General features: G+C 39.8%; 1 protein-coding gene and 1 pseudogene across 1 annotated transcript in view; one reads left to right on the top strand and one right to left on the bottom strand.

The window, feature by feature from the left end:
* Nucleotides 1-17,500, bottom strand: part of LOC138017083 (arylsulfatase B-like) — a 52,689-nt gene that overhangs the window by 23,877 nt on the left and 11,312 nt on the right. Inside the window, exon 2 of the mRNA XM_068864282.1 lies at nucleotides 16,469-16,555. Within this exon, the coding sequence (XP_068720383.1) occupies nucleotides 16,469-16,555 (87 nt within the window). The remainder of the gene's footprint in view (nucleotides 1-16,468; nucleotides 16,556-17,500) is intronic.
* Nucleotides 5,393-6,874, top strand: LOC138016173 (uncharacterized; annotated as a pseudogene).

The raw sequence follows: 17,500 nt of genomic DNA, 5'->3' as shown, positions 1-17,500 counted from the left end.
CTAGACGATACTCGACGAGCTGATATCCTGTGCACTCTATCGAACTTGATACTTTCCTCGTCCTCTTTAGGGATCTTTAAGTCGGTGCGTAAAAAAATCCTCAATAAATCTTCTGTGTCTTCGTTCGATTCATGCTCGCCCTTCTTTTATTCCATAGAATTTCAAATTACCTCTGCGGCTGTGACACTCTAATTTAATATGACGGCGTTGCAATTCAGCGAAATCACGTTGAACGCGTTGAAGTGAAGCTTCAGTGGTCTTCTGTTGTTCAACGATACAATCTTGTAAACCTTGCATTTCTTTTATCTCAGTTTGAGAACTTTCGAGGCTTTCTTGCATGCTCTTCTGTTCATCTTCGAGGAATTTAAATCGGCTCTTGTAAATTTCAAATTCGTCTGTTAACTTTAGTAGTCTTTCAAGCTTCTCATCAATTTCAGCAAGACGAGTATTTATTGACTTGCATTTTGGGCAGCCATGGCTGTCATCCTCGAAGACCTCCTCGTCGGTTTGTGAGCTTCCTTCGCGTGTAAGCTTCATTTTTCTTTCTTTGAGAGCTTCGCAGGGTATTTTTGGTTTGTTTTTAGGCATTACTAAATTATTAATTAGTGAAAAAAGGCCGTATTCGGGACCAAGGCGGAGAAATTTTAACAGAGCGATTGAAACACGTCCGCCATGGTCGACTTCGACACCAGTTTCCATATGTCGATAATATGGTCAAGTTCTTTCTCTGAGGAGAATCGAATGAGAGCATCTAATCAATTTGCACTGCCTATGCTAAGCTATCTTATTTGGACATAGACGTGGCACCTCGCAGACCTAAGGAGGATTGACGGAGAAGCTAGGAAGATCATTGTACACAATGGTGGTAAGCATCCCCTGGTTTCAACAGCACTGCTCTACCTGCAAAGAGAACAGGGCGGGCATGGGTCTTCAATCTGTAGAAGGGGTATACAAAGCTTCTAAGATCAAGGCGGCAATTAAGCTGTATTCTAACAATGACCCAGCTATGGATGCCGTAAGACGGTACGAAGAAAGCTGTTCAAGAGGTGGACACCAGACTTAATTTAAGAACGCAAACAAGTATGCATATGAACTAGGGCTAACACTTCAGCTGACCTACCGTAAACACTCGCTTTCATCTAGGGAGTAAAGTAGCTTGTAGGGGTTTCGAATTGAACTGAAAACCTTCAGTAACTAAAGATTAATCATCTACGACCAATCACACTTATTTCTCCAGTACGTGCTACTAAATACCATGCTATTCAGGAGAGCTCGGGAGGCAAATGGCCTACCGTTTTATTGCCCTTCACTAATTTCACGGCATGTTTGTCCATGGGGTTGTTAAGCTCTCGTTTAGCAACAAGTTTTTTTCCGATCGATGGCTTCCAAACGTCGTGATAAGCATGATATCCACGAACAGCTGATACGAAAGTCCAGACTTTCCTTGTTAAATGACTGCGTGGTTACCAAGCAAACGTTTTGCATCGTTCTCCTGCGCTTTTTTCGTGCACATTCTATCGTTTTCGTCTCAACGGCGGCATTTAGCAATGAATACAACTATTTTCAGTCACAGGGAATAGGGAAATTGATCAAAAAGAAGCTTTTAAAAGGTATTTTCAGAGTTGATTAACTAATCAATGTCGCCACTTCCTGCTACGGAGTGGATGGCAACGAGATCCCAACTAGACAGATCAGTACGAAGATTAAGGAATATAGTCAACAACGGCTGAGAAACATCATGGAAAAAGAGAAGTGGCAAGGTAAACTGCTGAATAAGCGATGGAATTGGATGACAGTATTAGTGGCAAATTAATGTTTTGAATAGTAAGGAGCTGGAACTCCTCCCCCTCACACGTCATAGCCGCTATGCATGAACTTTACGACCAGGACACCGACCAGGATGTACTATAGGAAAAAAGGATCGGTTCCATAGTAAAAGACGATCTGAGGTGTAAAATGCGCATGAACGATCTCCAAAGCTTTTCACATATCTTAGCAGGCTGCTCTGCTTTGGTACAGACGAAGTACGGATGGAGGCACAACTCAGCACTCAACATTCTGTTCTTCGAGATGCTTAAATAATGTGGCAAAGCTGACAGAACACGACCACAGTACTCCCAAGTCATCCCTAAGCCCTTATACGAGAACAAAGATTACCAAGCATATTGGGATGTTCCCGTGTACACGGAAAACAGTGAAGTATATACGTACGTGCTACTGTAACAGGATAGATACCCGCATTATTAACCACAAAGACAAGAATATCACAACACTGGAAATGAGCTGCCCATGGACCCAAAATCACGGCAAGAAAGACGAGGGAAAGACCCGCAAGTATGGGCCTCTCAGAAATGAGTTTAAACAGCAATTCAAAGGATACAATCTGGAACAGTTTAACATCATTATGGACGTTCTTGGTGGATATTCCATAGAGCTGGAAGAAAAGATGAAGGCTTATTCTGGGACCTTAAGTCGTCGTTAAAATTGCCCACAAAACCAGGCAACTTAAGGCGACTTAAGACAGCCTTACACAACTCATATTGCTCATTCTACGTAAGTCGCATAATATAAACTGATCTTAAGTCTCCATATTTCTTTTCCAAAATCAGAAAAAAAACTGTAAAATAAGTATTATTATTTCACAGTTTTCAAATGCTATTTAAGCAATAGGGGACGTTTTCCGTGTTTCCATAGCCTCGTCTTAACACGAGGGGGAGTTGGGAGAATTCAGGACAGTTATGCAACCCGAGACCCAGTCGAGGGTTTCCATAACTGTCCAGAATTCTCCCAAATTCCCCGAGTGTTTAGATGACGCTAGGGAAACATGGAAAAAAGTCCTCTATTTCTTTTATAAAATATTTCTCAAAGATAATTCGACAAATGAAGGAAACAAATGAAGGAAAATTCTTGATTGAAACAGATGCTCTTGATACACGCTCATATTTCCTCCCAAAATAAATTAAAATGCGAGTCTGACAACATATAACCAATCAAAATTCGTGTGATGTCACAGCCGCGTTTCCATACTCTGATCTAAACACAGCTATTACCCAATGAGAGTGTGCGCCCCATCCTAGTTATTTTACAAATGAAAATATCTCAATGCCACTAGAGCTATGAAATATTGGGCTGGAAGAACAACAACCATTATAAATGATTAGTAGAATTTCAGAGATGAACAAAGAGTTTCCAGTAATCTGTTTGGCTGAGTGGTTTTCTATAGAAATAATATGATTTTATATTCACCGCACTACATCGCAGGCACCCGTGACGTTTACAACAGAAATAAACTGTGTCGATTATCAATTCTCAGTTCTCCAGCTCTGAAGTTATACTCACACAATTATTTGTCTCAGATGTACACTCACTTTGCCTTTGTCAAAAAAAAAAAGTTAAATTTAATTAAAGTTACAGTGTATTGCAAGGTTTTTTTTCTGATAGCTACAAAACTTATTTATTTATTCATCCAAATAAATACATGATTTAAATAAGACTGTTATAGAAAATTCATGGTGTAAACAAAAATAAACAACAAGGAAGTCAAACTATTTAAGCTCAAACTATTCCACAAATGAGAGCAAATAATTATTGTTATCTTAGTAAACTTATCTGCAAGATTCCTGGAGCTTGCACCGTCAATATTGGCCCAAACGTTTTGTAAATTTTACACCATTCCAATGGCATCAAACAGTGGTTGTTCCTTTTCGGGAACCTAACCACTAAATGTTCTTCTCTGTCTTCAGTTGGCAGAAAACTCCAATATAACGTAACGAGTACCGTATGCCAAGGTCTTTCTCAATGAAAGTGCTTTTCCTTAGTCATTGACACATTATAGGCTTCTCCTCTATCATCATCAACAGTCTTACAAGTTAGTCTTTTGTCCGCCATATTTATTCTCCCAGCTAGTGCCCATGCAACCACGTTCCCAGGGTCGTCTCGGCTTTCAATATGGCGGCGAGTAGGGAGAAGACCCCGGGCACACAGCAGATCACGTGATCAAACTTATCCATCAAAGAATATGCATTTTTTTTCAAAATGGCGGCAAGGAATAAGGTGAGAGAAATCTGGGTACGACAACTGCCAGCAAGCAAAATGGAGTACGAAGGGGGAACGTGAAGCTGTAAAATTTGATGTAAGAAACCGAAAATACGGATGGATGAATGTGCGAGCGACGAAAATGCGGTAGATGACAAAGAAATCTTGCTTTTCTTTTCATTTCATGTTATTTTAAACCGTATCGGTGTATACGAGCCTCCTGACAAAGACTTTCCCCACCATTCTTTTGTGATTGCCAAGAGGGAAACACAGCATGTTTACGGTGCCCACATTCTTTCAACTTGTCATTGTAAATATATTTTGTGGTGAAGTTTACATAATCAAGTCAAAGTACATTGTTGAGCATGCTATTCCACAGCAATCTGCTTCTTGTGTTTTTCAAGCCATGAAAAGAACTTTCCATGTCCTGTCCTACCAGTGAAGACCATGTGATGTCTTGGAATGCTGCTCATGAAATCTGTTGGGCCTAATTCAAAAAGGGCACAATTTGTGCAAGTCCAATGAAATGAGCATCTCATCATCTTTAGCAGTTCTTGTAGAATGAGCACTGGGTAAAGGATGGATCTTTGTTGTTTATCAAGCTGGGTTTTAATCTGCTGTTTTGGAGGTAGTGACAATGGCACTGTTTGTTTTATTTTCCCCCATTCCTTAAAGTACATTTTGTGTCGTTTCTTTTCCTTAGAAAGAAATCGTATCTATTTTGACTTTAGGGTGAACTAATTACACAGTGAGGTAGAGTGGCCATTCAAAACAGAGTTTGTAATTGAATATCTAAACGTCTACGAGATGTAAAAACAAACTTGTAAACATGTGAACCTGAAGTATAGCAAATCATAATGCTGACAAACACAAAAGCGAAGGAAATGGGTCGTAAATGTGAAGTTTTGACTATCTGAAAGATTTTTTTTAATAATTGCGTTAACCAGAAACCAGTTATTTTAAAGGTTGTACTGATAACTGCCCAGGTTCACAAGTAATGGAGGATTCACAGAAAACAAAATTTGAAATTTTATGAAGTGGCATTTGAAGGAAAAATAGGAATTTGTAGACTTTATGCTTCGATGTATTGTGCAAATAAACAAGTATCTGTTCTTCTCCTAACCCTAACCTAACCCTAACCCCAATCTCCCTGTCCGGTTCACAATCTTGCCCCAAAATCACTTGATGAGCCACATCTTCAGACAGTAATGCCTCAACTTGAGCAACGCTAGACAATATTTTCAACGATAAATTCATTCATTTCAATCCGTCAAAATATTCATTTAATCTCGGGGACTGGGTCAAGCTATGGGAGTAGAAAGATATGGGCCTGGGAAAGAGTCATTGCAAATACTATATGGCGGACGAGGAAGGTTCTGACATTGGAAGAGACCTGCCGGTGTTTTTAGCCTCAGTTTTAGACAAAACGGAATATTTTTGCCAAAATGGCAAATATGGCAAAGGGGCTGCCGAAGCGCATGCGGAAGTTATCGATCAAAGTATCAGGATGCTTAGATCGATAAGAGAACAAGTGACAAAGAGGGGCTGGATTCACTTGCAGAAGCTTTTTCGCACTTGTTATTATCTTTAAATCATCACATCGCAATTAAGCCTGTCACCCCAGAAACTTGCTGAAAATTGTTTTGCCTCAGGAAAAGAGGAAAAGGAAACTCCTGGAAGACCACGTTTTAACATTCCTGCTGAGATGTTGGAAGAATTGCGTGAATTGGGATTCAGTTGGATTAAGATTGGAGAAATGTTGGGTGTTTCGAGGTGGAAGATACACAGGAGAGTGTGTTCGCAAAACATGACAGGATTTCATCATTTGCCTGACGAGGAACTAGATGAGATCGTAAGAAGCTCCATTTTCGATCATTGACGAGCTACTGGACAGGGCTATGTTGGAGGTTACCGTATAAAAGCACTTGGCTTTATAATCCAAAGAAAAAGGATAAGAGAAAGCATGGCAAGAGTGGATCCGCAGAATGCTGCAGTACGATGTGGTGTTGTTGTTTCACGTAGGATTTATCAGGTACCATGGCCAAACTCCCTGTGGCATTTAGATGGACATCATGCACTGTTACACTGGGAAACTATTATTCACGGATGCATAGATGGCTTTTCAAGAAGAATAATGTTTCTGAGATGTAATTCAAACAATCTTGCAAAAACTGTACTTGTTCTGTTCCTAGATGTCATAAAGCATGATGGAAACCTTTGGCCATTAAGAATAAGAGTGGATAAGGGTGTTGAAAATGTCCTGGTGTGTGATGCCATGGTTCAAGCTAGGGGGGAGGGAAGGGGGAGTTTTATTGCTGGTCCCTCTACACACAACCAGCGCATCGAAAGATTATGGAGAGATGTCATTAGATGTGTACGTCACTTTTATTACTATCTGTTCTATGCTATGGAGTCCACTGGTATCCTCAACACAGTTAATCCAATGCATGCGTTTACTCTTCACTTAATCTTCATTCCAAGAATCAACAAAGCACTTGATGAGTTTTGTGAAGCCTTTAATCACCACAAAGTACGTACACAGGGAAACTGGTCACCATACGAAATGTGGGCAAATAGGATGTTCCATGCAGACAATCCACTAGCACATGGACTGCTAGACGAAGAGCCATCTGATATGGAAATATGTGGATATGACCCCCAGAGACCATCTCCCACTGGGAGTGATAATCATGTTGTCATTAACCCTGTGGATATTAGCCATGTAGATTTACTGAAGTCATTTGTTTTGGAACATCTGGATCCACTGAGACCGTCAACTGAAATGGGTGCAGATATCTATACCGAAGCTTTAGACCTTGTATTGTAGAGACTTGAATAACTTGCTGATTCTAGAACATATGTACCACAATAATATTATTAATGGAGCATTGCTTTAATATTCCCTTGAACTTTATCAACATCTCCTAAGAACTCAACTCTTGATAGATAACCCTTACCGAACAATGAAAATTTTACAACAGTAACAACAGGAAAAAATTGTGTACAAGTTCTTTTAACAATGCAACATTTGCATGAAAGGCAGCAAACAATAGTCTTGAACTGTGCCGTCTTGTTCACCGAGTGTAATCATGCCCCTTTCTACAACCATTTCTTTCTTTAAAAAATCATATTCTTTGTCATCTTCCTTGGACTTTAGAAGAGCAAACTCGAAAGGTTTTTCTTTGATGCTTTTAGTTTGCACATCTCGCTTCGGTTTACCTTTTTCTTCCTCGAGGAATCTGAGACCGTAGTCCCTCGTTAGAACCAAGTCTTCTAAAAGTTCCTCCTGGCCGACTCCTTTCCATCAAGTTTCGTGCTCTAGTAACGCTCTCCGCGACGCTGTAGAGCGTTGTAGATGAAGAATCCACTGAAAGCAACATATCCGAGGCTCGCCTTAAAAGGCCTGCTGCTTCGGATACTTTGTCATTCATCGCCTGTTTGTACTGTACCCAATGGCGAACGAACGAACGCACGTGAAACGCAATCCTTCCCAGGCCCTTATCTTTCTACTCCCACGGCTTGACCCAGTCCCCGAGATTGAATGAATATTTTGACGGCTGGAATTGAATGAATTTTTAGGGATTAAATTAAATAGATATAGACCGATTAAATTAAATAAATATAGAAATATTAAATTAAATGGATTTAAAAAATATGATCAACCTTACATTAGACATTTTCCAAGGCATTTTCTTTAGCTAAAGGTAAGCTTACATCAGTATTACATCTAAAGTAATTTCAATTAAATTTGTTTGGTTATTTCATCCGTTATATTTGTTATTTAAAGTTGTAAAAATATTTTGATGCACTTAATATCACTGCTCCTCACAAAGGTGTGGAATTAATAGTTTAAGACTTAAACTATTCTTATGGGCTTTCATGTTTAATACTTGTTTTTGTATCAAGCAGATGGCATAATATGTTGCCAAAAATAAAATGTGTGGAGACTACAATCTTGCTTGTGGTGTCCGTTACAGCTACATGTTGCAAGGCAACGCTTAAAAAAAGGCTTTTCACAGACATTTAATCAGGACTTACATGATTCCTGCAAATTCTTATCTCTGATGCATGATGGACGTTTACCATTTGCACAGAAAATCCGGTTCGGAAGGAAATGTTCATAATGGTACAAGATTTTCCCGGTGTGGCGTTTTGCCAGGCCCGAGTCCGACTCGCGGCTAGACGAAAACAACGACAAATCAAAATGACGGCTGCATCTGCGCAGTGTCAAAAGGCCGGAAAAGAGGCTGAGGCTAACCGGGTCGAGTGCGAGTTTACAAATGGTACAGGAATTTTCCGGTCATTTCGGTTGGAACGGGAAAAGAGGAGTACGTCTGAGGATTTCTATCTTTTTCGGAAACTTTCCGGTGGAATGAGCTGTACCATTTGAATTTCCAACCGGAATTTTCGGTTTTTGTTCACAAATGGTAAACGCTCAATTACATTAAGATGCCTCCCTTCTTCTGCCACTACTTTGTTGACTCATTGTCCACTGTTTTAGGCTAACTTTAAGGTGTGTTGTGTTTATGGAATTAAGGTGACTTAGAGCGACTTAGGGCGACTCAAGGCCGCCGACGTAGGGCGACTTAAGGTCTCAGAGTAGACCTAGATGAGCAAATTGGTGGGAAGGAAAGGCAGTCAAGTGCTCGTAAAAATGCAGAAAGCTGTTATTTGGTAGTCGCGTAAACCACTGATTAACTTAATTGGAACAATCAAATTAGATTACCATAACATGATTCTAAGACTTTGGACTCCGGACTAAGCAATTGTTACCAATTAGAGTATTCTATATTATAGCATCAACTTATTGTTAATACACTGACTTAGAAAAATGATTCTTAGCTATCTTAACATTTATAAAATAGCCGTAACAATTCAAACATAAGCAACATCCACACGTGCCAAAGGATAACACACGCGTGTGCCAAAGGATAGCATGCGAACGGAGAATATATATATGAGTGACGCTAAAAATAAAAGGGAAATAAGTGTAAAAATAAGGGAAAATAGCAGACAAATTACCCAGTAAAGTCTAGAATAGGTAATTCTGTATTTTACTTTCGGCTACGTTCCCCTCTATTCTGACTAAAAAAAGAATTCACTCTCATTAAGCCCATCCGGTTTCAAGGATCGGAGCCGATATGCCCACCGTCCTTCCTTAGCAAGCAGATCGTCTTTTGTATTAACTTTATCTATAAGTTGTATGCGAACATCTTGAAGTCCATGACTATAAAAATGCTTATAGATAAGGTCATCGCTCTCCTTATTAAAAGCAGACATGCTAGAGTGGGCTCGTAAGCGGCTCTTGTGGTTGTTGAACCTCAACCTAAACTTAGTGCGTGGTGGTGGAGCCGACATACTGGAAACCACAGACCTTGCAACTAATTAAGTAAACAAAATTCCTAGAATTACAATCCAACGTGAAGAAGAACCCAGAGTTTTCACTGCTGAAGAATTACAAGAAGAGACCAGCCCAGAACTGGAAGCCCTTTGCGACAGGATCCTAGAAATTATACAACTAGAACAGAGAATAGGATTACCATCACCGAAGTCATGCGAAAAAACGAAGCTGAAAGCAGAACTTGGAAAATCAATGAAGCCGTCAAAAGGATTCAGACGCACAACATCATTGAACTGAATTCTTTAATGTAAGCTGCTGCATATGTTACTACAGAAAGAGTGGGAATGATAAAAGGGAGGAAAGGGAGAAGAACTGAAGAAAAGGGGAATATCGAAACTTGGCGAAAAGATCTCAGCAAAATTGAGGAAGTCCGAAGAGGAAACATGAGACTGAAACAAAGGAAGAGGGAAAGGTTGAACAGAAAATATCATCTTGAAGAAAGGGGCACTTTGTATGTCTCAGGCATGTTGAAACAGAAGATCAAGGCAGGTGGAGGGAGTTAAGATCAAAAGATACGACGAGAGATGTCAATAGTTCAACCAGAACCACTTGTTTAGAACCAATCAGAAGCTGTTCTACAAAACACTAGATGGAAAGGAACGAGGAGAAACGGTGTTCCCTGATCTCACAGAGGCAACCTCCTTCTGGAGAAAGAGCTGGTCGGAGGAAATCAGTCACAATGGGCGAGCATCTTGACTAGAGGATGTAGAGGTGGAGTACAACAGAGGTGCAAGAAGATATCTGCATCACTGTGGAGGATACTAGAAATGGAATGAGCAAGATGGCAAACTGGAAGGCAGACGGCCCCGATCTTGTTCAGCGGTTCTGGTTTAAGAAACTGACAGGATTTCACTCTAGATTGCAAGAATGCTTGCAAGACTGTGTATGTCAAAGGAAGGTACCAGAGTGGATGGTCAGGGGAAGAACAGTTTTGATACAAAATGGCACAGCGAAGGGTGCTCTATTGCCTGCCTACCCGTGATGTGGAAGCTCTTGACAGGAGTTATGGGAGAGAAGTTATACCACTACTTGGAAAGGAATGGACTGCTAACAGATAAACAGAAGGGGTGCAGGAAGGGATCCCGAAAAACTAAAGATGAATTGCTTGTAGACAAGGCAATGCTGAAGAATTGTTGGAGAAGGTTGACAAACTTGTCAATGGCTTGGATAGACTACAAGCATATGATATGGAGCCTCATTCATGAATCCTGAAATGCCTGAAGTTGGTTGGGGCTGCCAAGAATATGATCTCTTTAATCAGCAACAGCATGGTGGACTGGAAGACAGTATTGACGTCAGGAGGAATAGTTCTCGGGCAGGTGGACATTAGGAGAGGAAATTTTCAAGGTGAATCCTTGTCATCACTACTGTTTATAGTGATCATGTCACCCTTGACCCTAGTACTACGAAAAATGAGAGCTGGATACAAACTGGCAAAAGACACGAGGCCCGTTAACCACCTACTATTCATGGATGATCTGAAGCTGTACGGAGCTAGCAAAGGTCAACTAGACCTACTTGTTCAAGTAGTAAGGTTCTTCTCGAAAGACATTAAGATGTCGTTTGGCCTAGACAAGTGTGTTGTCCTGGAAATGAGAAGGGGAAGACAAGTTGGCAGTAGCGGAATAGAACTACCCGACGACCAGCAAACCGGGGAAATAGAGGAGGAAGGCCACAAATACCTTGGCATCTTACAGTTGGACCAGTCTGTCAACACGTGCACCAAGATGAAAGGCAAGATAACAAGGAGTATATAAGAAGAGTCAAGACGTTGTGTAGATCAAAACTAATGGAGGAAATTTGATCGATGGCATCAATGCCTGGGCTGTAGGTGTAGTACGCTACAGTGCGGGGATTGTGGACTGGACAATGGAGGAGGTAGCCAACATGGATAGAAGAACTAGGAAGATCTTGGCAATGAATGGCTGTCTGCACACCAGGAGTAATGTTGCGAAGCTGTACCTGCAGAGGAAGGAAGGGGGAAGAGGCCTGATCGGCATCGAGGAGTGTGTAAGAAGGGAGAGCAAATCCCTTCATGACTACCTAAGAGAGAGCGCAGAGTGGATGCTTCAAGCTGCGTTGAAGGAGAAAGTGATTGTTGAAGAAGATAGTCTGCAAGACTATTAGAGGAGGAGGAACGACGAGAAAGTTAAAAACTGGAAGTAGAAAGCCCTACATGGTGCGTTTGTCTAACAAATATCAGATAAAGCTGGAGAGGAGTCATGGAGATGCATATGGCTCAGGAATGGATTCTTAAAAAAAGGAGACAGAAGGTTTGATTCTTGCTGCTCAGGAACAAGCTTTAAGAACAAACTCGATCAAGTGCAACATGAATAAGACCTCAGAGACACCACTGTGTAGATTGTGTGGAGATGCCACTGAAACAGTACGACAAATTGTCAGTGGATGCAAGAAGCTTGCCCAGAGAGGGTATAAGAAGCGCCACGACAAGGTGGCCCTGCGGGTACACTGGGAGATGTGCAGGAAGTATGGGATAGAGTGTACTGACAAGTGGTATGACCATCAACCCTTGCCAACCGCAGAAAATGGAGAAGTGAGGATTACGTGGGATATGACTATCTACACAGTGCTGAAATTTAAACATAATCGGCCAGATATTACTCTAGTGCATAAGGACACACAGAAATGGACACTTGTTGACATATAGCTGTGCCAGCGGACCAGAACTGAAAAGGAGAAGGTTGAAAAGTACCAGGAACTAGCATTTGAAATCAGAAGGATTCATGGAGCCTCGAAATTCACAATAATGCCTATTGTGATTGGTGCTCTTGGAAGCATATCAAAAGGTGCAAATACCTGGTTTGGCAAGCTAGATGTACCTAACTTCCTTGGAAGCATACAACTATCGGCCATCCTTGGAACTACTCACCTGTTGCGGAACGTGTTGTGTCTCTAAGCTACGGGGAGTTGCTGAGACACAATAGAACATCCCACAACTGGAGACAATACAATACAATACATATTATACATACTTACGGCTGCCCATAGGGGCTTTTCAGGGCCAATGAAACACAACGAAACGACGGAACAGAACAACAACAACTGTTAAGAGTCCCAACTGGCCGGAGGCAAACCAATAATAATAATAATAATGAGATGGCATGAGGAGAAGTTAAGGAATTGGAAGGGAAAGAATATGTACGGCCAGTATTTGAGAGACATGATGTGGGAATATGGGAATGATTTAGAAAGGCGGATCTGAAATTGCAGACTGAAGCCCTGTTATGTGCTGCTCAGGAGCAAAATCTTAGGACCAACAGCGTTAAACATCATATTGATAAGACGGCGGAGTTCCCCTTGTGTAGGTAGCGTGCTGAGAAATATGAGAATGTCGATCACGTTGTGGGCGGGTGTAAGATGTTAGCTCAGAAGGACTATAAACGAAGACATGACAATGTTGCAAAGGCGGTCCACTGAAAACTGTGTGAGAAATATGGATTGGAGCGGAGCGAAAGTGATATTAGCATACAACTGAGAGTGTAGTGGATAATGAAAGAATCAAACTCTTGTGGGATGTCCAATGTGACCATGTTATTGAAGCTATAAGGCCTGACATTGTAATCATCAATGAGGAAGACAAGAACTGCTTTCTTATTGACATCGCTATCCCCGGAGATTTAAGACTCAGTGAAAAAGAGGTTGAAAAGGTTGAAAATACCAAGACATGAAGAGAGAAATTATGAGAATGTGGAATTTGAAACGTGCTCAAGTAATACTTATAATTGTTGGCCTCCTAGGTGGAGCAACAAGGAAGTTAGGTGACTGGGTTGGGAAACTGGGCATTACAATCCGAACAGCATTTCTACAAGACTGCACTATTAGGAACAGTAAGGATTCTGAGAAAGGTGCTTGATACATAATCTACCGTCGGAGACGAGATCGTGTGGAACCCATGGTCATAGGTTATGACCCGTTTCCTCAGGTTTTCATTTTATTTATTTTTATTTTTTTATTTTTTTAAATTAAATTATATACTTCACACACACATAAAATACAAACAACTTACTTACAATAAAGACATATTTACATATTTACAGTAAAACAGTATACATTACCCCCCATACTGAAAAGGAAATCAAAGGGCTGTCGGTTGCAAGGCTCTTACGAAAAGGCAGTGAAGGATTTATTAGTCTATGGACTTATCAAAATAAAAGAAGTAACAAAAAAGAGGGGTTTTCTCGATTAAAGTTTTCAGTAACTCCAACTTAAGGTGCCCGCAGCCTTTTGTTCAAATAGGTAGATCGACTTAAGATATCTGAAAAACCCTTCTACCTTTGGTAGCATTTTATTATTTTTTCAAATCCAGATATAATGTCTTGACAAGGATTTTTGGAGGAATCTGGCATCCAACGTAATGCTATAAGAAGATTAAATTGGTAGTTTTCTGGAAGAACTGAGACACAATAAAACGTTGTATTAAGGAAGTCCAAAAAGCGGTCACTTTGGTACAGGACCAAAAGAGGTGACTAACTTTTTCTGGTTCATCTTTGCAAAAGGCGCAGTTTGGGTCGTCTTGTAGGCCAATTTTAGCTAAGAATTCGTTAGTTGCTATTCATCTGTGCAGAATCTTGAACTGGAATTCAACAAGTCTTGTGCTTGTACTGCACTTAAAAGCTAGTGGGTAAGTTTCATGCCACTTAAAACATTTTTCGTTTTCTATGTCACATTGCGGTACCCGTTTCTGCTGAGCCTGCCTAGGAGGTACAATTTTTCTTGATATAAGTTTGTGTAAACTACTTTGTTTGCTTTTTGAGCTTTCAGTAGTTTAGTTGAAAAACTTTCATACTTGTTTTTAGGATCATTGGTTGCAAAGCTGTTTTGGTGTGTTTTCCATAGGAGTTAAATTGTAGCCAAAATTCCGCAGTACTTGAGAGGGCAAACTGTTATTCTGTACCTAGTCTGCAATTCTGTGAGAGAAAGAAAGTTATTGGAATCGTCCTTCAAATATTTCACCTGAACAATGCCACTCAGGATAATAAACGAGGAGATTCTAATCAGCGAATTATACCACAAGCTTTGGTTGAGAAAGTGATTCTCTGAAACTATTCGGTCTTTAAAATTAATTTCTGCCCAAATTTTCAGAAGTTCGCTAATAAAACTATGTTTAGATTAAAGAATATTTTTGGAGTCATTTGTATTAAGGTTGCCAGTACGAACTGTTTTTCCGCCGAAGGCCTTTAACTCAAGATCAAAGAAAAGTTTCCATTTGTCTCGGTTTTCTGCATCCAAATATCTTTTTATCCAGGTGGCTTTGAAGCATTTACTAAAAGAGACAATGTCATATTAAGGCCCCCGTTTGGATAGCCGTTAATGATATTGTTAATGTTGTCTCCTTTTCCATTCCAGAGGAAGGCGAATACAAGTTTGCTCACTTCTTTAATAGCCTTTACATTTAAAAGTAGCGGTGATAAGACATAGACAAGTTGCGAGACAGCAAGGCTTTTAAGTATTGCGATTTTAATTTTTAGTGTCACGGTCTGCGGTGGTTCCAGCTGCATAATATATTACTGACCTTTTCAAGTTTTTCGTCAAAATTTAAATTAGTGGTTTCCTCCGGGTGAACTGAAAGCCAGACTTCTAGAGTTTTCACTTCATATTTTGGCCATTTAAAATTCTTCTCAGGAAAAGGAATATCACTTCTCCCACATTTTGATCCAATCCATAATGCCTCTGCTTTTTTATCATTCACTTTCAAACCCGAAACTTTAAAAAAGTCGTCCAAAGTTTCAAGGCAAGCTTTTAGGGAATCCCTTGATCCATCTAGTATTAACGTTGTTTCATCAGCGTATTGACTTAACTTTATTTCTTCGGATTTCTTTGGCTAAAATTTCAACCGCAAAAACGAACAAATAGGGTGAGAGGGGACAGCCCTGCCTCAGGCATCTATAGCGCCAAGGTCAGCCTGTGAAGGTGGAAATAATAATAATAATAATAATAATAATAATAATAATAAATCAAAACTTTGTACCAAATAGACAATATTCAGGATTTAATAAACCATTACTTATTTCCCTGCGAAAAACCTTAATTAAAAATCTCCTAACGATAATTTCACTTAACATATCACTTCTCGAAAATAAAACAAAAAAATTACAACTAAAAAACTGGGCACATCTTTCGCTTTGACCTATCGATGAGAAGATAGTTGATCTTCACAGCTTCAACTGTAACTGTGGTCGTTTATCATATTTTAGTTACCGAAAAAAATATATATACGTAAAAAGAAATTATATAAATTGAGCTTTCTGCGACCTCAATGTCCATATCTATGTTATTAATGTCATTTGTGGTTCTTTTCAAAGTTCTTGAGCAACGTAAACATACAAGTGATGATCTGAGCAGGGAGATGCAAGTTTTGGCCCTGATCCATGCTATTGTAGTGTGATATTGTTCTCCTTTCTTATTATCTAAAGTATCAACTCAGCGGGCCGGCTGTGATAAATCTTGCATTCTTTACTCATTCCTCTGGTACTTGTGAAAACAAGGGGAGTAAAGGTTCCGTTAACAATAATGATAATAATAATAATAATAATAATAATAATAATAATAATAATAATAATAATAATAATAATATTAAAAATAATAATAATAATAATAATAATCACCATCATCATCATCTTGTTACATTGCCATCAAACACGTCTCTACACTTTGCTTCTTTTTATGGCAATTCTGGATTTCTGAATTTTAAGTTTAATAATTCAAAAGTTTAATTTTAAACATGATCTTAAAAAGGTTCTCTGTTTTGTGCCTTGTTTTTCAGTTAGTGAAATAATTTTGCCAGATATGTCTTAGCAATCGACAATTGTGCCGTCTGAATGGTTCTGTGATAGGTTTTATAAGCTATGGAGTCACCCCTCATAAAAAAAATATATGTATATATTGACTAGCACCCCCAAATGACTGAGAATAACAGTCAGCGTGATCTATCAAGATTTTTACCGAGTCAAGTTATGTAAATGTAAGCCACGTTTAGTATGATCTTCATTTAAACGTCGTAATCTATCTCACCAGATTCCTTGAGCTTCTGGGGCAATGTGGTGAAATTAAGTGGCAATCCATAAGCACTTGTTGGTAGCAACACCAGATGCTGTAGACCTGGTTATTGAAAGAGAAATTTTAAAAACCGATATTCGAAACTGACCCTGACCATATAAAAGACCAGGGCCCAATGAACATGTATCCGGCTATTTTTTAATCTGAATTAGCCGATTCAAAATTTTCACGTCTACAAGTATCGATCGTATTTAAATCGAGTTTGCCCATCCACACGTATTCGGATTCGTTCTAGTATTCAGGACTCATCTGTTACTATTGTCAACAAAGTTTGCGCCATCGGCCGTGCGAGTTGGCGACAAGTGTGTTGAATATTTACGCGGTAAAGACGGGATATGAGTTTGTAACGTCATTGGATTTTAAAAGACAGTATCCGGATTCCGCACGCTTGTGCGAACAGCACCGATTTGCACACGGAGATACGAGAAATTATGGATTGACCTGCGCGAGAATACTGCTAAGAGACATTACTGAGGACGCAAAACCAAAATGGCGACTCAAAGTCAAAGTAAGTGTGAAAGAAGCTACATAAAAGAGCAGATTCCTCGATCTACAAGGGAAGTTTTGAGTCTGTCACATGCTAGCAACACAGAATGATGTGATTGATTATCTTTATTTTAAAATTGATAGGATAGAGCACATTTTGGCTGTAAGTTTACAGGTTGTAGATATCGAATTCAGTGGGTGCTTTCCATTAAACCAAAATTTCCGGAAACGTAAATGGAACGCTTTGGTCCGGTTGGAAATTGTCGGTCCACTTTTCCTTGGTTAGTTCCACTGGTCTCCGGCCTGATGGTCAGGCATAATGGAAAGCACCCAGTGTGTTTCAGTATGTACATAAGGGATGCTAAAGAACTTATAGCACATGAGTTGGACCGGGTCTCCGATACAAGTGATCAAGGATCGAAATCGAGGACGTCCAAGATACGATGTACAAGAGGCGCAACTGCATTTTTTTTTTTAATAGGATTCGGGTTCAGAGTCTCT

Source organism: Montipora capricornis, chromosome 9 (genome assembly GCF_036669925.1).
Source record: "Montipora capricornis isolate CH-2021 chromosome 9, ASM3666992v2, whole genome shotgun sequence".
Lineage (NCBI taxonomy): Eukaryota > Metazoa > Cnidaria > Anthozoa > Scleractinia > Acroporidae > Montipora > Montipora capricornis.
The sequence above is the reverse complement of the archived record's forward strand: the minus strand, read 5'-3'. Positions and strand labels throughout refer to the sequence as shown.